Below are 23,488 nucleotides of genomic sequence, written 5' to 3' on the forward strand. Positions count from 1 at the left end.
TATTTATTTTTATTTGTTTAAGGGTGTTACTTATAGGAGCCAGAATCCAAATTGGCATTTTTTTTTAAGTTTAAATTTTAAAATCTATGTTTCATTGTAGAAGAGCCTTAGCTGGTCACTATACCACCACCCCAGGGCATCTCTGTTGACATTTTAGTGTATTTTCTTCCCATATTTGAATAGCATATTGGGTATTGAGATAATTTTTTCTCTACTTTTTGCACAGTTTTATATCCTGTTCATTTAATGTTGCAACATTAGTGTTTCCTGGAGGAGATGATTTTTCTCAGAGAACTGGTTAGGCACTTTTGTAGAGTTGGATGTGAATTGTTTACTTTAAATGGAAAATTCTTTCTTGTACATGTTTTTTTTAAACAGAAGGTGGTGGAGCTAAATGGCAACATGGAATAAATAAAGAGTAAATCTTCCCGATGTTGCTGCCCTGTGGAGGAAAGTTACATCACATCCGCACTAGCCCATCTCTGCAGGTTAAATGCCTATTTGATATTTGTATTTAATTTTTAAGGAAAGATTTTTAAAAAGAAATCCTGACCTCCATTCTGAAACCTGTGTAATTTTGAGGGGCCAAAATTCTTTTTTTTTTTTTTTTTTTTTTAAGATTTATTTATTTATTTATACAAGCACTGGGTACAGTCAGAAGTGCGGGAGGGTGAGAGAATTCACCAGAGCGAAGAGCAGAACAGGCAGACTGAGGAAATACACTGCTGAGGGGAGCAGCGGGCAGCAGGAGAGGTCTGAGCGCCATGTGGGACCCTCCCCAGAGGCCGCGGATTAAACCCGCGCTGCAGAGGCTGCGGGCAGCTTCGCAACCCAGTGCTCAACCGCTGCGCCACCAGGGAAGGGGCCGAAATTCTTGTGTAGGGTTTTGAGAATAACTAGTACTTTCTTAGGATAACAAAATTGAACAGCTTAAAAGATATGTGTGTTCATATATAAGAAACACATTATCTATAAATGCTAATTATAGACTTATAATTAGCTAAACTTTTTCTCAGTCTTTTCAGGATGAAACATTTTAATAAGTAAAATGAAGTCCTTTTCTGGGACTTCTATAGTAGGACTGTTACTAAACGGCATTAAACATTTTGTGTTATATATGTGAGAATTTGGTGGGAATATAGGAATACTCGTGGAGAAATTAAGACCCTTAGCCTTAAATTATTTCATTGTTGGGCCTCCCCGGTGGCGCAGCGGTTGAGCGCTGGGTTGCAAAGCTGCCCGGAGCCTCTGCAGCACCAGTTCGATCCCTGGCTGCTCCCCGGCCACCAGAGGAGGGTCCCACATGGTGCGCAGACCTCTCCTGCCGCCCGCTGCTCCCCTCAGCAGTGTACTTCGGTCCTTCTGCCTGCTCTGCTCCCTGCTCTGGCTCTGGTGAATTCTCTCACCCTCCCGCGCTTCTGACTGTACCCAGTGCATGTATAAACAAAACAAACAAACAAACAAATAAATAAATAAAATATGCCTCTATAAAAAAAATAAAAATAAATTAAAAAAAAATTATTTCATTGTTAAATCTAATTGAAAAAATTGATATAAAAATAGTTACTAATTTGTGAGCGGTGGTAAGAAAGTGAGTAGTTTAGAACATAGTGATTACTGGGCCTCCCCAGTGGCACAGTGGGTTGAGCACAGCTCTCTGAAGCTGTCCACAGCCTCTGCAGCACTGGTTTGATTCCCGGCCTCCCAGAGAGAACCCCACATGGCGTGGCAGACCTCTCCTATCACACGGCTACTCCCCTCAGCAGTGCTTTTGATCTGTCTGCCTGTTCTGCTCCCCACTCTGTTTCTGGTGAATCCTCTCACCCTCCTGTGCCTCTGACCTGTACCCCAGCTATTGTATAAATTAAAAAAAAAAAGTATTTCTTAAAAAAAAAAAAAAGAATATAGTGATAATTTAGTTCATTCCAAAAATCCTTTTTTAACCACCCTCTCCAAAAATATGTTACTTCTAATTACTACTACTACTTTATAGCTTATATGCAAGGAAAAATTGAAATAATCTAAATCAGAAAAAAATAGGTTTTTAAATTGATTAACCATTGTTTGGACAAAGGCATTCTTCTAGAAATTCTGCTTAGGCTATTGTAAACTGTCTTAGTCTCTGGAAAGGGATTTAATTTGAAAAAAATTTCAAATATTGAGTGGTTAATAAAGTGACTAATTTTGGTTCTTTTGAAAGTTTTAAATGATGTCCATAGAAAATGTTATCAAGAAATTTGAAACTGCATTCAGTTGGAGTCTACTTAATTGTGGCCTGTCTACAGAACAAAGAAAAATAACTTACATTTCCTTGAATATAAATTGTGTTGCACTTACTGAACCAAACAGAAAGGTATGAATGATCGTACTTAAGAGATAAAGATAAAGACGGCAGTATTACCCTTAGGAGAAACTATTGCCATTACTTTATAAAGTTTTTTTTTCCCCCCAGAGAAAAATGAATAGAGGAAACCATTATGGAAAAAAGTAGGTCATCTCAAAGATAAGGAATGATAAATGGATCCTTTGAGAAGACTAGGCAAAAGAATGTTGGAAGGATACGAAACGAAAGGAGAAACGAAGGAGAAATGAAGAAGTGAAGGTTCTCACAAATTCTGAGAACCTGTGGGTAAAGCTAGCTAGGGTCTTTAGCATATTTTATTTTAAAATAAAATTAGCTAAGGGTGGAAAAAGATACGAAACCCATTTTAGAGTGTGGTTTCAAGATCTTTTCACATTGTCATTTTCAAAGCTATGAATGAGCAGTGTAAATTTCACCTGTTTACCACATAAAAAGATTGTGCTGCTTATTAAGCTCTTTGAATTGCTTTATTTTCCTTTTATACAAAGGTTAGGTGTCTATTGTAGAAGCAAATTAATTTTTTAAGTTTACTGAGGCTTTAAATTTCTTAAGGTCCTATTGCTAAAATATAAGTAGTAGTTCCAGTAATTTTTCCTGTACTTTTTAGCAGCTTAACATTACTAAATGGAGTACAGGCTCATTAATTTTTAGCTGTACACAATCTCTGGGCGTTAGCTTGGGAGGCAGTGGGCTATGGTGGATATTTGAAAATAGTCTCTAAGGATGTGGAGAAGAAGGCAGCTAGAACGATCTAGTAGAGTAGTTACCAAAACTGTTTTTAAAGAGAAAGAAGGAGAAAACTATTTATAAATGTACAATTCACATGTGTGAAATGAAAGCCTGATGTTTTTCTTGTGAGACCTACTTGAACATAAATATTGCTTGAAACCTATTCTTGTAATAAGATAAAGCTAAATTCGCTTCTAATCTAGTTTCTTAGTATTCTTGGCATTTTTACAAAGTTTTAGAAATAACCCATTTGATTTGGTGTAGTCAGTGGCAAAAGATAAAATCAATACAAAATCCAGCTTTGAGTTAACTGTGTGTCCAGATCTGAACTGATACTAGGGATAGGTATGTCACCCTCACTTCTCTTGGCACTTAAGATTGATTTGGTGGATTAGTGGTAGACCTGGGAAGCCATTTTTCACGGGCACATTAGGCAGCTGTGATATGCTACCCATATTCAAAACCATGGTCTCTAGAAAAGGAGTCAGAAACTTTCTGTGAAGGGCCCAACAGAAAGATAATGCAGACTTCGCATGCCAGGAGACAAAATCAGGAACGGTATGTAGGTATATGACAGGACAAAACACAAATTTCCACGCAATTTTTTATTTATGCAATTCAAAATATAATAAACTGTATACAGTGTTGTGTAGCAGTGATTTACTAATAAGAAGAATGGGATTCTTTTGCAGGGGTAGGACTATTCTTGATTGGGGTTCCGAGCTTTCATGTTTCCTGTCAATCAGGATCAATTGCAAGTGTTCATCAGTGCTGATCTGGAATGAGCTTTTACACATTTCATTCTTTAAAATGTCTTTTTACACATACAGGAACCGCCAAATGAGCATATGATTTTAAATGAGCTTAGACATTGCTTAGAAGATACAGAATTGTTAGATTTTTCTCCAGGTTTGCTTCTTCACATATTTACATGCCAGATTAATCATTTCTAGTTGAAATTTAGGTGTCACTTTTCACTGTACAGTTAAATGGATTTTAAAATATGGAAATTTCCATTCATTTCCTTTGGGGTCTGTCTGAAAGATGCTGCCGGAACTGTAGTTGGAGTTTGAAAATATATATCTGCTACCAACTGGTGTGAAAATGTTGTTTTAACTTTTGACAGCAAAGAGGTTATAAAACAATTCCACATTGCTTATGATTCAAAAGCTAATTTTTGAATTGTCTTAACCACTCTTGTAAGTTTTGCAAAAACTGTTTTGCCTTTAATTTTGGCTTGAATTCATTAAGAAATACCATAAAAATTTCCAAAAGCTAATTTCAAAATTGTTTGGTGTTGCACATTAGTGGTTGAAGATAGTTTTTAATCAGAAAAATTCAATTCTATCCAGCAGTACAAAAAAATTGCAGTATAAAAATTATCTCTGTTAAGCCATTGAATTGTATCGTAGAACAAAGGTAGCATGTTTACCTTCTATTTCTGACAAACATTCAAGGAACTGATGATGTTCAAGTCCACAAGAGTGAGTTGAATTCCTTGTCGACTCCATGGCTTCAACAGCTCACGATGTCTTCATCTCCCACAATGTATCATTATAACCATTTCCACAATCTTTGTTATTTTGGCCAACTAAGCCATTCTGTGCTCCACATATATCTTTACCTACATCAATTATAACATACGCTGGCATATTCCAGTTTAGGTTGTACCAATCCAGGGTTTTCTCAACTTTGAAAATACTCTCATTTGTAGTTCTCCCACACAAACTGTTCATACGGGCTCATTTTTGAGTCACTTCAATCTTGGCATTGGTTCCTTGAGTAAACAACTGAGCAGTAAATGGTAGTCCTTCTTTGGTTAGCAGATATGAACTACTTGGAAACTGAAGTTGTATTCTCATTTTCACTTTTTATTTTTGTGAAGAAATTCTGTGATGAAGTGTTCCATTTTAGATTTTGTAATTTTTTTTTTTATTTTATCTCTGCACGACTTACTCAAGGATCCTCCGTCTCTCCTCCAGTCTAATTTTTTTTTTTTTAAGATTTATTTATTTATTTATTTATAGAAGCGCTGGGTACAGTCAGAAGCACGGGAGGGTGAGAGAATTCACCAGAGACAGAGCGGGGAGCAGAGCAGGCAGACCGACGAAGTACACTGCTGAGGGGAACAGTGGGTGGCAGGAGAGGTCTGCGCGCCATGTGGGACCCTCGCCCGGTGGCCAGGGAGCAGCCGGGGATCGAACCGGTGCTGCAGAGGCTGCCGGCAGCTTCGCAACCCAGCGGTCAACCGCTGCGCCACCAGGGAGGCCCATAGATTTTGTAATTGTTTTAACCATTACTTCCCCCTGAGTTGGGATTATTTTAAAGAGTGCTTAGGCTGGCAAAGGTGACATAAGTTGTAGTCTTTCAGCCTTGCTGTGGTGTCACTGCATAATCAACTCAATGCTTTGCCATCCAGTTTGATAATCAAAATTATTCACATTCCATTGTCTTACAAGCATGACATTTAAAGCCCTCTTTTCCTTTTTTGCTTATTGTTTTGATTGATGTGTACTATAATAAATTAAATAATGGTGGCAATACTGGTGACACTTAAAACATCTCCTGTGTGGCCTGTGGTGCTCAGAGCAGTAATGTCAAGTGAAGGGGCATGGTGCCCACTTTCTTTGGTGAGGTGGCTTGGAAGCAGCGCTGGGCAGCACCTGGACACAGGAACATGACCCACTTCTCATACGGTGTTATTTGTGGATGTGGGTGTTGAATTTCATATAATTCTCAGATGTCACAAGATATTCTTTTGTTTTCTCTTTCTTTTTTGTCATCCTTTTAGAAATGGGTCACACAGAAACAGGCAGTGGTCTGTATTGGGTCTGTGGGCCTTAGGTGGACGACTCCTGCTTGAGAACACAGGGGTAATTCCATGGCTCTCACTCAGCCACTCTTCCTCTGCTCACTACCATGGTTGTGCTGGCATATGCTTTTGCTATAGTGCTGTGATAAGGATCAGTTTTAAAACTCCTAAAACATATTACCAAATGACTTTCTAGAATATGTAGACCTTGATTCTTTAAAATGTGTATTTGATCCTTATCTCTACAAAATTTTTTATAAACGTTTAGATCAGACTTTGAAATTGAATGCTCTACTTTGTGCTGTCATCATGTAAGTAGAGTTGCCCTGTTCCTAGTGACAGAAAGCTGCCAGTGTTTGAGTAGATTATTCTTTTAAAAAGCAGATAATTTCTTCCTGTGTATTCTTTGACCAGCTTAAATTCCACATCCTTTTAAAGTAGCTCATACTAAATCCTCTTTCGATGTTTTAGCTGTGCAGAAGAGAGCTTTGAATCAATCTGTCATTTGTTTAGTAACAGGGCAAGTGAGCTGCCAAGTTTCCCTGTAACTATGCACTTTTTAAAATGGAAATTGTTTTCTAATTTGTGTTCTCAGCTTTAACTTCAAACTCCGATCCCCTGACACATTTTGTCTTTGCAAGCAAAGGAAGAATCTTCATGATTCTCATGAATGGGCGTGGCATTGAGGCTCTACCCCCATTTAGACACAATGTTGTGAAGCCAACACAAAATCTGGTCATAAAACTAGTAGAATTTTTGAATTCAGAGAGACAGAATTAATTGGTTTCGTCTGTCATCTCACATTTGAGTCTGTAGTTAACTTGGGCTCAGCAGCTCTTACTGACTCAGCTGCAGAGCTTATCTTGTGACTAGAATCCAGGTCTGCTGGCTGCTCTGCCATTGCTTACATGGACCTGATATCCATGGGTCGAGGAATACTGGGAGATTTTTTCAGAATACTATGCTACTGTAGTAAACTACGTTGCAGGCTTACTATAGTAACCTAGAAGGGTACCCTAGTCCTCTGAACTGAGAAAAAAGAATGAAGAGGTGATGACATAGACTATCTATAATTCAAAAAATCTTAAGTGTGAAATGGCTTTTCTTTGGCGTTGTATATAATAATAAAAATTTCTTTCAATAACATAGACCGGGGACAGGTATAATGGCGTTTCAAAGAGTCAACAAAAAAGGGACTCATGATATTTCTTGGTTGATAAAAGAAATGATTTTTGGATTAGTCAAGAGATTCGGCAATATAACTTGAATAATGAATGACAACAAAAGTGAATTTTAGCTTAATGGACATGTAACATACAAGGAAAGGAGAACTTAAATCACTTACACAAACTGAAATCGTTGTGAAGGTAGAACTATAGTGATTATCTCTTGAGCCACGGAACTTCCTCATTTTACAGACTGGGAGAAGTTTACAGGCTCACCAGATAGCGAAAAGAGTAGAATTAACCTCTTTCCCTTAACATTCATATTAAACAAGTAGAAGACTTCTGAAACCTTTAGCAAAAATTGTTACGGGGGAAATTTCCCTCCAAAATTTCATACGTTAGTCACCAAATTCTTTTGGGGAGGGGGGAGGCTACCAGATGCCAGGCCCTGAGCATGGAGTGAAATTTGCCTCAGAACACTAACACATGAACAAAAGGCAGGGATCAGAACTTCTGGGTTGCTGAGGACAGAGATGGCCATTCTTCCTTTTCCACATCCTTCATGGTTAAGTTGGCAACAATGCACGTTAATTTGGAAAATTTTTGAGGTTGTAAAATGACAGATTTTCTTTTTTGTTACCCTGCTGATAAAACTCTTTAACTCTACTGTGAGAAATTTCCCCTAAATTACCTAATTCAGAGAAGTATTCATCCTTTTATAGCATGTCTGTTTGCATATGTATATGTGCATCTGTGTGTGTGTGTGTTTAAAATCATTTGTTTTAGAGTAGTTTAATCAGTTTTCTTACTAATGGATCAGTAGTATCATCTGTGATATAAAATGATGAATTAGCATTTTAAAAAAATTCATACCAATATATTTTTCATAGGAATAATGTTTTGAAGTGTTGATATTCATTGAATGGATTCTGAGAACATGGGGTATAGTCAACAGAAGGAAACTATGAGAGAGAATCCGCACATACAAATGTGTAAAAGTAAATTATAGATACTTTCATTTTATATAGTTTCACGTACACAAAGGACTTCATAAATGGTACTGAATGAAACTTCCTTCACTAAGATGTTGAAATTTAATAACAAAACACATGCATTTTTCTGTAATTATTAATATTTCATTTTGGTTAGATTATGAATTAAGTAATAAACTTAGCATTTCTGCCTGAAAGATCTAAGGTCTGCTCTTAGGGAATTCAGTTTTAATCAGGAAGCTTCACTGATTAAAATAACTTATGATGTTTTTTTTATATTTCTGCTACCAAGAGAACAAATAGGGGTGGTTTTCTTTTTTTGAAAAGAGAATATAGTTACTCATAGAGCCCAAAAGTTGGCTTTTCCATGTTTTAAATGCCTAAAATCAAAGCAAATATAATGCAGGTCTACAGTCTCTTTTTAATCAGATGTGCTATGGAATTAAGAATTTCTTGAATTTCCAAAAGATAAAATAGAGCATGTACTATTTGCTATGTAATAGCCACAGTTCTTTCACACTAAAACATTTGAATAGTTTCATTAAGCAGGATAGAGCTCTGTTCTGGGGTGCTGAAAGTGCTCAGCCCGGTCACCGTCATGTGGGGCCCCTGAGCCATTGCACCTTAGCACATCACAGAAGCATCTGCAGAACACCCTAGATAATTCTTAGTCTGTCTTCATCATAGTTTCACTCTCAGTCTACTCATTATTTTAACTGGTAGAGATAGAGAATCAGTAGAATTTTTGTGGCAGTCAGTGGTAGCAGGTGTCTTAAAAATGTTTAACCTCTTTGCCTTAGTAATTCTTTTGAGAGCATGAAGGACATGATTCAAGAGCATAGAAAGCTGTATATACACTCTGAAAGCTGTTTATCCTATTTACTTTTAAGATACTAAAATTTTGCTTTTAGAAAAGGAAATAAATACCTAATATTAAATTAGTGGTGTTATTTAATCTTTTTTTAAAAAAAGATTGATTTATTTATGTATATAAGAGCTGGGGTACAGGCCAGAGATGCAGGGGGTGAGAGGACTCACCAGAGACAGAGTGGGGAACAGAACAGGCAGATTGACTGAAAACACTGCTGAGGGGAGCAGCGGGCAAGATAGGAGAGGTCTGCTGCGCCGTGTGGGTTGCTCCCTGGCCTGCTGGGGGTTGAACTCGTGCTGCAGAGGCTGTCGATTGCTTCAGTGTGGTGCTTAACCCTTTGCGCCACCAGGGAGGCCCTTATTTAACCTTTTAAAAGTATAAGAAGTGGGAATTATTGTGACCATTAAAATTTACTTACAGTTACTTATGTATACGGAAAAGCCAGTATGCAGACTGTCTCTATTATTTCAGCTATGTTAAATATACTAAAACGATTGGAAGGAGATACCTCCAAATGTTAACTGTGGTTATCTGTGTGTGTGGTAGAATTAATAGTGATTGCCTGTTTTCTTTTTTGCATTTCTTTCTAGTTTTCAAATTTCCCACAATGAACTTATATGAATTCTGAAATCAAGAACAAAGCCAGTAAATACAAGATACAACACTGCCAATCCTTTGAAATATATTATCTGAAGATATTTAACAGTACATAAGTATTCAATATGCACATTATTTGAAAGACTAACAATTTTGTTAGTCTAACTTATAAATAGAGTGACTATCTTTTATCATTTGTACAAGAAACTAAGGTATTTACTGAAGTGTAACAGAATTGGGTAACATTTATTTGAATTTTATTTTCTAAGTACTTTAAACATATAACCTCATTTGATTGTTCAAACAATACCATGAGTAAATATTGATGTCATATAACAGTTAAGCCCAGATTCCTTTTGCCCTACACTTTGTTATCCATTAAAACATAAAGATGCTTTTTCGTTAAAATGGATGATATAATGCAAAATTTTCAGATTTTATCAAATCTCTTTACTAACCCTAAGTGAATTCCTGAAAGTCTTGACTTTCCCCTTCTGCTAAGAATCATTTTTAGGTGTTATAACTACTATACCAATGTCCCAGGTTCAGAAAAAAATCAAAACACCCACCAATGTATACAGTTATGAGGACATCTAAGCCAGACCTGCCCCCTGTTCACACACACCCCTGTTATTTCCTCACAAGGACCAAGTGCAGACTCCTTAGGGCCTCAGAGCCCTGTGAATCCTTTGTGGTCATACTGAGATGTTATTTTCCTACCTTGCTGTGTTGACACTTGAACTGATGGTACAAAACTGCCGTGAGGGAAGCCGCTCAGTGCTCTACTCTTTTTTATGGCATTCTTTACCGCTGTGCAGTTACCATTTAAAACACACACACACACCAGCTTCACTTAAGATTCTTCTTAATTAGTCAGTAAAAATTACTGCATTAAATCGCACCCCTTGAATACGCGTCTCTACTTTCTATTGAATGAAACAGGGCCCATTGAAAGCTCCCCTGTGGCGCCAGCAGGGTTGCATGCCAGGGGTGCTGTGAGCTGTCTCCTTCATGGAACACCAGTTTTAGATGAGAAAAATAAAAGATTTATTCATATTTTGACATGCGACAGGCATTTTTTAGGAAATAAATAACGTTAGTCCATCACTTCAAGGAGATTACTGTTGCCATTGATTACAAAAAAATGTTTTCAAGTGAAAATCAGAATTTAGGAAAATTTGCATCTGCCTGCCGCTGTGAGCTTGACTTTTCCGTGCTTAAGTTATCTGATGAGGTCAGGTGGTATTAATTATTATACTTTTCTCAGTATTGTGTAATGAAACACTTGGACGGTCTGTGTGACATAGTTACTCACTGTGTTGCTTGTGGCCGGTGCCTGATGTACAGCCAAATCCTGGGTGGGTGGAAGATTATCCCAAGCACAGGGTGGACTGCTTGGGATTCCATTCCACAGTGCACTAAGTTAAGGAACTAGCACTTGTCAAATTTGGGTTTAGTAACAGAAGGAAATAGCTAGTTTCTGTGTAAGGCCAGATTTTCTTCATACTTCAACCAAATAATCTGTAGTAGCAGTTCAAATGCAGAAGCATTTGTCTGCCATTAAGCTATGCTAAATATGGTAACATGTTGTGGGTTGATTGATTTTTTTTTTTTTAACGAATTAATATTTGCTAAAGTTTGTCATTCTTAAGTTCTGACAGGATAAATGCCAGTAGCTATGACCTCATAGACAAATGGTTCTGCGAGAACTCAACAATCTTAAAATGTGTAAAGGTAGCCTGAGGCCAGAATATTTGGAACTGCTGCCTTATGGCCTTGTGACTCAAAGTGCGGTCCCAGAAGTCACCTGAATTGCAGGTGACTCCCCTCTCTCCATCAGACCTACTGTTGGGTGAGGTCTTCAGGGGGTTCTCCAGTATCTGGAGGAAGCCCTACAGTCAGGACTGGTGGGAGCAGCCTGGGTAGGCGGAGTGAGTGGTGCAAATCCACAAGAAAGGGAAAGAACTGGAAGACTCCAAGACAGAGCCCGCATTCCCCTCCTACAGTCTGTCCTTTGTTCAAGTCTGTCCTTCCAGTATTCTCTTACCGTATTCTACAAGTTTGATGTTCGCAGTGGTGGGGGGTCTAATAGAAATCTGGACTCACAAAGCTTGGACCTCCAGCCACTCGGGAGAAGATGGCCTCTTGAGGCCCAGGGCCTGCAGCATCACAGACTGCTGTGCAAGGTGTGTCTGTCCAGGCACATGCTTGTTACCGGAAGAATTTAAGGTGTTCTCGTCTCATTTCACCTCATCCCTGCTTTTATCTTGTCTCGATGATATCCACCGTTGCATAAACTTGAGAGAAAAATACAGGCAGAAAGAATCCCACTTGAATTTTAATTGTAGATTTATGTTTATCTCAGAAGCAGTTTTTACCTTTTAATTACATCTTCCCTCTGGACACATAGTTATATCAAAAAGCATACATGTGATCTTTTCCAAAGAGAGGATCTCTTGGGGTGTCACGTAAAGCACTGGCGATTGCAAAGGCAGGCCTTTTAAACATTTCAGTGGGGTTAGCTGTTCACAGTGAAATTAGTGACTAAACAAGGTATCTGGATTATGTGTTCCCACAGAGTTTAGTGTGAACTGTTGTGACAAAAATCTCCTATTTCTAAACCCTAGTAACTATATATTTTCTTATTTTTAGGGTGAGTCTGTAAAATATTTCCTGGATAACTTGGATAAACTTGGAGACTCGGTAAGTTTTCAACTGAATCTTTATGTTTATTGCCATTTGAAAGCACTAGGCAGGCTGTCGATGTTAAAAAATATAGAAAAATTATTTACTTCAGCTATCAGTTTCTGTCTTTTTCCTAGTGACAGTTTTCTGACTCTTCTTGCTTCGTGTTGGAGTGATTGGTAGCTAAGAGTATTGAGTGATTTCAAATTTTTTTATACATATTCAACCTATTCCACTAGGGTTTTTTTTTTTTTAAAGATTTATTTATTTATTTATACAAGCACTGGGTACAGTCAGAAGCGCGGGAGGGTGAGAGAATTCACCAGAGCCAGAGCGGGGAGCAGAACAGGCAGACTGACGAAATACACTGCTGAGGGGAGCTGCGGGCAAGACAGGAGAGGTCTGCGCGCCATGTGGGACTCTCGCTGGCGGCCAGGGATTGAACCAGCACTGCAGAGGCTGCGGACAGCTTCGCAGCCCAGCGCTCAACCTCTGCGCCACCAGGGAGGCCCTTCAAATTCTTTTTTAATGAAAAGTTAATTTTATGTTCAGACTGCCTTTTTTTCCTTCTGTTATCCAGATCTGTCATTTCCTTGAGTCAGTGGTCTGTACACTATTTCATGAAAGTAAAACTATTTAAAGACTTTTGTGTTTGAAATGAGATTGTACATTATCTGTTATACTTAAGTGTCTTTTGTATTTTTTTAAGAAACAGAAAACAGTGGGTTGATTGATTTCTAAACTCAGCAAATGGTATTTTCCAGCGGCAGCTCTCTGTGCCAAGTGACAGTGTAGGGGGCCAGGCGAGAGGTGGAGGCCTGCGAAGGGCCGCGGTGGTGTCAGAGGAGGACACCTAGAGAGGGATGTTAGCTGTTCCTGTGGGTGTCCATCAAGGCAGCGGCACTCAGCTGGCACTGACTGGCACTGGGCACCTGCACTGTCTCTTTTCCAATGAGACGCTTAAGACTTTGCTGCAGGAAAGGTTGCTGCTGCTGAAAAATGTTTGCAAGTCATTGTCATTTGTTACTACATTAAATTTAGTCAAGCCTCACCTCCCACCTCTTCGAGCAAATTTCTGTTACAAATTTTATTAAGGCCTTATGTGTTCTTGAAGTTTTTAACAAAAACATAAGTGAAGGAAAACTCAAAATGAAACCTATTACAAGAGGGAAAGTAGCTTGCTATTACTAATGTGCCTCGGACGTGTGGAAAAAGTACCTTCTTTTGCTCTAGCAGGATAGTGTTTGCATTTTCCCTGTATTTTGCTGAAATTGCATTCCACGGGCCTTAAACCACTATTTTTTTTCCCGCCTGTTACCTGGATTCAGGTATTCCAGAATCGGTGTCTCTGTCATTTTCTGTTGTCACTCAGTTCCACGTCACTGACACTTGCCAATAAGTGTACCGTCTCTGTCCGGTCACATTGTCAGCCTTCAGAAAGAGTTAAGCACAGGCCATATGCAGAGAAACCTTAGTAGTTAAACTGATTTTTAAAGAGCTACTTCATGTTTCCAATCCAACTGGTGCTGACATGATCCACTTTTCTCAGTTTCCTCTCAGTGTCCTTCCTTGAGGACACTGTTCAAATAGGTCCTCCCCTGTTGTTCTCGGTGTTGGCCCTTGTTTCTTCCTTCATTGCTGTTAATACAGTTGGTATATGTTTACTTGTTTTTGACCATCTCTTTCCTTAAGGGCAAAGAACTCACCTCTTGATTGGAAGAGTTGAGTTCTGGATGCCACTGACGGTGCCTGGCATGGAGTTGGCACTCACCAGATAGCTTTTGAGGAAGTGATTCTTGGACAACTCCAGTCAATTTGAACTAGTTGCTTGGAGTCTTATTTTAAGTACAATTCTGAGGCCACATCTGAATCTAACCCAAAAAAGTGGGTGATCCTTCGGTAAAGGAGGGGAGACAATGCCTGAGCATGCTCCGAGTCGGCCCCCATTCTGTGAGCAGCAGACAAGCCACAGGATTGCACTTGCTAGTGTACACATCATTCGGATGTGCCGGCTCCATGAAGCCCTGCTCTGTGTGGAGCCCAAGACCCTCTGGGAGGCGGGGCAGCCCAGGAGTCAAGGACATAGGCTCTTTGGCCAGACCACCTGGATTCCAACCACAGCTCCATCACCGGAGGCTTCTCTGTGACCTTAGGCATCTCTCAACCTTCCATTTTTTCATCCACAACAAGAGTGTAGTCCGAGAACTGACCTTGCAGGGTTGTGGACCAATTACATGAAGTAAACCCTTGGCTTAGTGACCTCGGGCTGCCATGACAAAATGCTATAGGCTGGGGGACTTAGACAACAGAATTTTATTTCTCACAGTTCTGGAAGTAAGAAATTCCAAGATCAAGCTGTTGGCATGATCTTTTTCTGGTCAGGGCTTCGCTGTGTCCTTGCAGTGCCTTTAGCTAGCACGTACTCATGGAGAGGAAGATTTCTCTTCTTTTTCATTGAAGGCCACTGGTCCTCTGTAAGTCCCCAGTCTTACGACATCATGTAACTATAATCACCTCCTAAAGCCCTCTCCCAAAATCCCGTCACACTGGGTGCGGGGGTAGGGAGTGGAGCTGAGGAGGTGGTTAGAACTTTCAGCATGTGAATTTTGGGTGAGGGGTCACAGCCCAGTCCAGAAGAGTGTTTCACATGAGAGGAATTGCAGCCCACCAAGGCAGGCGACATGGGGCACATCTGTCTAACAAAGAAAGTATGACGTTCTTGGCCCTAATGTCAGAACAGCCTTCTAGAGGCTGTCCACATACAAGTGCATGGACAGGTCTGATGCCATGCTCTGTTGAGCTTGCACAGGGCAGAACAGTGTCCAGGTCCAGAAAGCATGGAGTAAGGAGCGTCATGAAAACCAGTCAGCAGAGTTTGGATCTCATGCAGTAAGGAACCTCACTGTATGTTCTGCACTTGTGGTGCAGGAGGGCTGGCGTGGGAGTAGCTTGGAGCTGGAACCAAAGCAAAGACATGGTTGCTCACACCTGAGATGAGAGTGGAGACAGTGGCAGTAAAGAGGAGATGGTAAAGAAGACTTGGGTTGTTGGTGGGCAGGAGGTAAAAATGAAAGCGTACTGATCAGCTGGACTCGGAGGAGTTGGTAGAGAAGGCAGTGAGTTTCCTTAATACATGTGTTGTGTTTGTGAGTTTGTGCCCATCTGGTGGACACTGAGAAATGAGAGGCTGCAGTGGCAGTTTACCTGACTGTGGCAGACTTTGATTCCCCCTCTTTACAGCAGTGGCGGCGTTGGTGACCAGCGCGGGAGGACCAGCTGCCCTAGTAACACACAGACTGCGTCCCAGGCATAGAACTCATTTATTCCTCATAGTACCCTCAGGATGTTAATTTCTATATTTTATAAATGAGGAAATTGAGACGCAAAAAGGTTAAGTGACTTCTCGAAGTCACACAGCTACTGTGTGGAGAGCTGGCTCTAGAATTCAGTCCTATCACTGTTGCTCTGCCAGACCATTCAGCGCTTGATCACATTGTCCTGTGTTTTGTGCCTCATATGAATTACCTTTAGTTTCCTAACCGAGTTGGAAACCACTTAAGGCAATAATAGCTTTATTTTTATGGAATTAGGAAATTTGGAAAAGTCAGGTCTGGCATATTTCTGAGGCAGCTGGCACACACACTGAAGATTGGTACCATCTTTCTGGAAAGCATTTGGGCATTAAGTGTCCAAGGTCATCCACATATTCATAAGCCTTGACCTCGTTATCTTAGTCCTGGTTACCCTCAGGAAATAGTTCAAAAGAGACTAAGAAGTATCTAAGAAGTATGAGTATGAGAATTTTAATTGCAACAATTCTATTAATTAAAACAAAAATTGAGAACACTGTAAATGCCCACGAGTAGGGGAATGTTTATGTAAATTATAGCACATTAATCCATTTGATGGATTTTATATTCCTCTAAGGTGAAAGATGACTCTGCATGTGGAGCAACAGTTCATGATACAATGTTAAGCAAAAAAGTGTGAGCAGGCTAAAAAGGATGGGTCGGAGGGTTCTAAGGACAGTAGGTGGGGGAGCAAAAGCTGGAAGGAAACATGGGAACTAGAGTTATTAGGGACCTAGAATTAATATGTGGCTTTGCATCACAGATGACTGAGAACTGCACACTTTTTTTCTTCCTAACTCCATTGCATCCTTTTGAGGAGACACGTACTCATATTGTAGTGACTTTCCAAAGTCATCTTACACTACTTGGAGAGGTGTAAAATGGAGCATTGTGAGTAACAATTGGCATTTTTCAAAATTTTGCCTTGATTTTTAAAGATCTTTTGACCTTGATGAGCATTTAAAAGCTCTTCTGTTCAGTTGCCAGAAAGCAATGTTAAAGTTCTGGAAAAATACTAGCTGAGAAGAAAGACTTTATTACTCAGCCTAAGGAAGTGTGATCAGGGGCTAACCGTGACCGCATGTGCTTGGGGCCTGGTAGCTCACTGCTCCAACTCTCAGGAAGGGCTCCTGTGAGCCTTGTTGTCCTCTGCAGCAGGAAAGGCCAAGAGTGGGCACCTTCGTTTCACAGGCAGAGGTGCCGCCAGGGTAAGTGGTTACTTATATCAACAGGTGAGAAAGCTGGAAACTGGCTACTTAGACTGTTCGCTGGACACAACCCATAAATGACCACAAGGAAACTTAGTTGGTTGGTTATAGAGAGAAGGTGTTTTCCATGCATGTCTTCTAGCAGCGGCAGTAACGGAATGTTAGTGGAATGTCTATGTCGGGGCGGTGGGAGGAGGGGAGGGAAGTGGTGTGGGGGTGCACAGTAAAGGATCTCTCAGAATAGCCTAGAGGGGGGCAGGCCCTTGAACAGGGAGGTGATGGGCATGTGTTAGCATTTCAGACCCCGTGGCTTCTGTTAGCAGCAGCGAGGCGCAGGTGGATGCGTGAGCAGAAGGGCTCTGGCCGGAGCTAAAATGGGTAACCGTGAACAGTAATAATGAAGGTGGAGATAGAGCAGCGGGTGGGTAGAGCGGTAAGGACAACTGGTGGGTAAGGCTTGAATTTAAAATTGAGTAGTGCTGCAGGCGTGGAAACTGGCAGGTGCTGCTCTTTTGCTGTGAAGTTGGAAGCAAACCCGCGTGCTGGCATTTCAGCATAAGGGGGCATTTCATAAGGAGGACGATCACAGTATTGAGTGTTAATGTTATATTAAAGCACTGGTTTTTGCATATTTTATTCACTGGACAACCTAGCGATACATTAAAAATTCCAATTATTTCTGGATTACTAAGTATAAAACATTTTTTTTTTCTCTTCCAGGAGTACATTCCATCACAACAAGACATTCTGCTTGCCAGAAGACCCACCAAAGGTATTCACGAGTACAGCTTCGAAATTAAAAATGTTCCTTTCAAAATGGTTGATGTAGGTGGTCAAAGGTCAGAAAGAAAACGTTGGTTTGAGTGCTTCGACAGTGTGACATCGATACTTTTCCTTGTTTCCTCAAGTGAGTTTGACCAGGTGCTTATGGAAGATCGACTGACCAATCGCCTTACAGAATCTCTGAACATTTTTGAAACAATCGTCAATAACCGGGTTTTCAGCAATGTCTCCATAATTCTCTTCTTAAACAAGACAGATTTGCTTGAGGAGAAAGTACAGATTGTGAGCATCAAAGACTATTTCTTAGAATTTGAAGGAGATCCCCACTGCTTAAGAGACGTCCAGAAATTCCTGGTAGAATGTTTCCGTAGCAAGCGCCGGGACCAGCAGCAGAAGCCCCTGTACCACCACTTCACCACGGCCATCAACACGGAGAACATCCGCCTCGTGTTCCGGGACGTGAAGGACACGATTCTCCATGACAACCTCAAGCAGCTCATGCTACAGTGACACACACCAGGCTTGCCTTTTTTTTTTTTTTTTTTTTGTCTCCTTGATTTCTGTTTGTTTTGTTTTTTAAAATAGCAGTTTACAACAGACTTAGGAAAATCTTGATTCTCTGTTTGACTTCTTGGAAATCTTAGTCCTTCTGTGGACTTTGGTTTGTGGCGGAAAGCTGCTGAGCAAGCACATCAGCTTTGATCTCTCGCCGGGGCTTCCATTTGATGAAGTTGTCATTTCCTGCCAGACCTCACTCAGACTAGGTATAATCCAGGCTTTAAATTCTGCCACTTTTGAACTGAATTCTCCCGTCGTGCCAAGTGTAGAGGATGTCCTTACATGTTTGTAGATAGCGGATAAGAATGTGCAGTTCTAAAACAAGATATTTTTGTCTGCCCTGCACAGAGCGGCAGCTCTCGTGCCTCACTTCACAGCGACCTGTCTTGAAAGGGCTATTGGAAAAAAGCTCAACTATCTATAGGTTGACACACATTTTGCCTTTATGTTTTTAAAATTGCTTATACAACAGTTTTTTTTTTTTTTTTCCAATTTCTGTGGTTTCTGAAGGTAATATTCTTAGTGTTTTAAAGTTTACATAAGGATTTCTGGTCTGATGCGCATGGAGGTTCACAAACGGTACGGGGGAGCAAAAGACAAGCAGAGCCCAGAGGTGGTGAGCGATCTGTAGTTTGCCCATGTCCTGCTTCATTGTCAGGTATTTAATGTGCCATATGGGAAACGCTCTGGCCCTCGCAGTAAATGAAACTGCAAACAACTTGATAACAGGGCTTCCAGGGATGGTGTGTGTTTCACGCTGAGACCGATTCCTGCCTCAGATGACGTGGGGCTGGCCGTAGGAAGCCCGTGTCACCACAGACACCTTCCTTTTGCTCCCCCGTCCCTTCCCGTCAGCTCCAGATGGTGACATTGACGGGATTCTTGTTGATCTGAAGCATCTAAAGGCAGTATTTTCCTGTCGGGCTATTCCAGGCATCATTTGAAATTCCTATTTATTCTTGGTGTATCTCTAAGATACAGTGTATGATATTTGTGTCATTACTGCTTATGAATAATAAACAATACATTCTGAGGTACATTCTGAATGTTTTAAGGATACTTCTGAGGGTGGTAAGTAGTAATTTTTCCAGTTCACACCTAAAGATGATTAAATTTTACACCTCCCCCCGCCCACCACTTACCAAATTAAAATGGACCCACAAAAAAGGACGACAAACAACACCCAATATGAATCCATCAGGGTGACGGGTTTGCAGCCCTAGCAACACCGCCACGCAGGCTGTGTGTAGTGCTGGAGCTGGACGGAGAAGCAGAGCTGCAAGGCTGGGGACACTTTGCAAAGTCTGACTGCTCTTCTCCTTTCCCTGAAAGTTGGGATTGAGACTGTGATCTGTCACTTTACTGTATAAGCTGACTGTGTTCTCAGGTATTTTATTGACTAGGAAGTTCTTGAAAGAATGGTCAAAATGATGGAACACCCAACTTTTCCAAGACAGTGGCTCTTGGTGTGTCTTACAGTCTAGTTTGAGAGCAGAGCTTTCAGTGAGCTAAGCCAGGGATTGCTCTTAAGAGATCTGACTTTGCTTTGCATTTGAAGTTCCACCCTCCTCATCCCCACAATAAGTGGCATGTTCATGCCTTGGTAATACCTGAGCCCTGTATCGTATGCAAGTGTTCATAGTGTAGCTCATGCACGGTTGACTACTTCTACATCTAGTGCTTCTTGCCAAAAAGAATACATTGTTTGAATTCACAGAGAATAATTTCAGTGCTCACGAATATCTGAGTATATGCACAGTAACATTTGGACTTTTCTTCAATGGCAAGTCTTGTAAATTGAGCATATCGTTTCATTGAATGGCCAAAATTTTCTTTTAACTCCAGTGAGGGCCAAAGTAAGTGTTCTGTATAGAGAGAAATTTTTAAGTTACAGTTAAGATCTGTGATAGGAACCGCGCAGATGCCTGACAAAGCAGAAATCCCCAAGTTTTCCCATTTTGACTACCACCGAGAATGTAACACACAGATCTGATATTAGTGGGGGCATTTGTGATTTTCTGGCCTGGTGTGTGTGATGTCTCAGAGCCCCCAGTTTTCGGTCAAGTCTAGCGTGCTCGTAGGCTGAGAATGACTCACGCGGCAGTGGCAGCTTATTCAGGACTCGCGGCCACAGTCAGGTTCCGTCTGGGGGCTTTAGCTGAAATTCATTATAGGCTGTATTTTTGAACCATTTGAAATGAATTCTAAACCTAGGTCCTTTTGAAGTAACCACTATATGAAGAGGGAGAAGAATTTCCGTGAGCAAAATTGAAAAGGTGCTCCTAGTTTTTTATGCCAGTTTTCCCCCTCTCTAAAGAAATCATTTAAATTTAAAAGTGTTTGCTGTGTTTTTTTTTTTTTTTCCTCCAAGACTTAATGTTATGAGTTAGAATAAAATGTACCTCATCCTCTATTACATTCTGTTCTAAAATCTGAATGTATCTTGGCTTATCCTTAAGAAATATCACACAAGTGTCTTCATTGACCTTGGAGAAATTTATAGTATACAGAGTTGCCTTTTAAATCAAAAACACCATAAACTTGGGCCTTCATTTTTATAGAGAAAGGGATTTTTGTCATGTCTTCTCTGAAAATCTAATTTAAGGTATGCCACTTAAATATTGCTTCTAATAACTTGAATCATTGCTTTCTGCCAAATGTTGTGTTAAATGGAAACCTTCATTTCAGTTTTATTATCTGGAAAGGACCCTGGGTCTAGAGCTAGAGAGCAGGAAGATTGGTTGTACGTTTCATTAACAAATAATTTACATAGTGGATCTCCTCTGGCTACTCTCAAGGGAGGTGGTTTAGGGAAATCCTGTTCAGTTTGGTGATGGTGGTAGGTTTAAAGCAGAAGGAAGTAAGATTACCTCAATACCAAAATGATTAGGAGTATTCGTTTAGATGCAATGAAATCACATGCCCTATAATTTTTTGAAAGAGGAAATGAGTATCTTAACTTCTGATGTAAAGCCAGATACTTGTATTTATGCTTTTGATAAAATGTATTTTCAGCACTAACTCATACCCGGTTATGCCTTATTTATATGAAGAATAAAATTGCCAAGTTTTGTTCTGTAATGTTCTGAAACTCAAGTCTCTATTTGAAAAGTCCTCCAATTGGTGCTTCCATTCTAGAGTGAAACATTCAGACAAAACCCCAAGCCAGGCCTTTTGAGGGACGTTTCTGTCCATTGCAGTCTGTAGCAGTGTGATCCCTGTATCTGTCACGAGGAGGTAATCAGTGTTACTGCTTCATTTCTTGTCTGAGCCCATGAAATCATGCCTGTAAAACTCAGTCACATCTGTAACAAACTCCCTAATAAACCTAGAGAAAGTCACACCGTTACCTTTTTATTTCTTTCACTTTTATTTGAAGAATCAAGAGCGGAAATTTGCACGAGTCTTTTTCAGTCGGAAATCTGACTCAGACCCAGGTCATCTTCTCTCCCGTCATTGCCGCACGCTGCGTTCCGTTAGTCACGGGTGGTCTGTCCACGCGCCCTGCTGCCGGACTAAAAGCACTGATTTTTTTGTTTAAGGATGCGAGCTTCAGGATGCAGGTTAGGCCCAGACATGAGGAAGGGAGGGACTGTGTGTGAGTGGGCGTGTATGGTCTCCAAGCTCCAAATAAAGGAAGTGGAACGTGCGTGCTGCGTTACGGTACGAGGTTCAATTCGGGCTTCATAAACTCGCACTAGGACTGATGTGTAAGTCTAACCTCAACATTGCAGACAAGTTGGACTTGATGACTTTTTCCAGTACCATCAAGTTGCTGTTAGCCTTAGGCCAGTGATTACTAACATGGTTTGAAGTCCGGTGTCTGTCCCACGAGCGTTCTTGTGTGTGTGCTTGCATGTGTAGTTAGCATTTAAATAAATGTGTTCACTCTTGGGACACATCCAGTCTAGCTCTGTGATTTCAAATGTCAGCGCTTACGCGAAACAAAGCATTAATGGTAGGGCCCTGTTTTCTGGGTTAATAGTGGGCAGCTTTTCCAAATCTGCTGTTGACAATGATGAAAATTTCCAGATGGGTGGAAGTATGCCAGGACCCACCTGATGAGTTGTCAGTCATGAACATCATGATAAAAATATACGACTCATGTGGTATATGATTTGGATTAAGGAAGCTTCTTGATCCTATTTCTCACATAGCAAATAATGCATTTGTGATCATATTTCTTACATAGTAAATAATGCATTTGGCCTGCTTACTGATGGTACCAAGGAATACAAGAGGAAAGCGGGTAGGGGTTAACTCTGTGTAACAATGCAACCAATTCTGCCGTTACCTTTTTTTTTTTTTTTTACCTCATCCTGAAAGCAGAATCGCAAAAAGTTTTAAGTGGCTTTTCTTATACTACTCTAAGGTGGTAAGAGCTCAGTTACCCAAGAAGCCTTATCAAAAGTATATTTTGTACAACCTCATAGATACTGTACCTAACAAAACATCATGTTGTATTAGCTCTGTATAAAAGTATTTGTGGCTTAAGATTTTTTTTATACATATCTTTTTATAACTCTCCAGGAATGAAGCACATCTGATAATGGTTGTAAATTTTCTTTCTGTCAGTGCTTTAGTTCAGGATTGGCAATAAATTATTTCTAAAGGCGGCCTAAAAATGGAAAGCAAGCTTGATTTTATACAATGAGTTGCTAGTTCATTAAGTCTTTTTACTTTTGTACATATTTTGCAAACCTTTTGCCTCTTGCTATTAATATTTGCTTTGTAAAAATGATGTTTAATAAACATTTATAAACTCAATATTATGATGTTATTTAAATTAGCGAGTTAGTGTCAAGTAGATAGTTTAAAGTTTGAACTCACAAGTTTCAACTAGTGACTTAGCACAGAAATCTGTCTTTGGGCAGATCGCCAACAATAGTTTGCCTTTATATTGGTCTGTAAACTTTTCCTTACTAAAGATGGAGATGTGGACCTCATCCAAGGAAGTTCCCAGACACTTAATGTGTTTTGACATGGGAATAAGGAAGGGGAGCCGCTCGTTTTTCACTGCTGCTCTCAAAATTGCTGAAACCTCACTAGGATGTTTCTGAGCTTACGGTTTGTCCGCCCGCTGTTATTTCTATTGAAAGGGTGCTTTAAAAACTAACCAGCATGTTACTGTTCACTTTATGTTTCTGTAAACTGCTTTAGATTAAGATTTGCAGAAAATCGCCAACATAGTAGAGTCCCCTGGGCTCCACGCCTCCTGTAGCTCCCCTATTAACATCTTGCATTAGTGGGGTACAGTGGTGGTCATTAATGAACCGCTACTGACACTTCATTACTCACTAAAGCCCATACTTTATTTTTCCTTAGTTTTCCCTAATACCCCTTGTATCCAGATTCCATCCAGGATATCACGTCAC

The 23,488-nt window shown here is 40.2% G+C and overlaps 1 protein-coding gene across 1 annotated transcript in view; it reads left to right on the forward strand.

Moving 5' to 3' along the window:
• Positions 1–23,226, forward strand: part of GNA13 (G protein subunit alpha 13) — a 40,177-nt gene extending 16,951 nt beyond the window's left edge. Inside the window, exons 3-4 of the mRNA XM_037495487.2 lie at positions 12,182–12,232; positions 17,493–23,226. Coding sequence (XP_037351384.1) covers positions 12,182–12,232; positions 17,493–18,065 — 624 coding nt within the window. The 3' untranslated portion in view covers positions 18,066–23,226. The remainder of the gene's footprint in view (positions 1–12,181; positions 12,233–17,492) is intronic.
• The last annotated feature ends 262 nt before the right edge of the window (positions 23,227–23,488 follow it).

Source organism: Talpa occidentalis, unplaced genomic scaffold (genome assembly GCF_014898055.3).
Source record: "Talpa occidentalis isolate TD23 unplaced genomic scaffold, MPIMG_talOcc4v2.1 talOcc4.7, whole genome shotgun sequence".
Taxonomy (NCBI): Eukaryota; Metazoa; Chordata; class Mammalia; order Eulipotyphla; family Talpidae; genus Talpa; species Talpa occidentalis.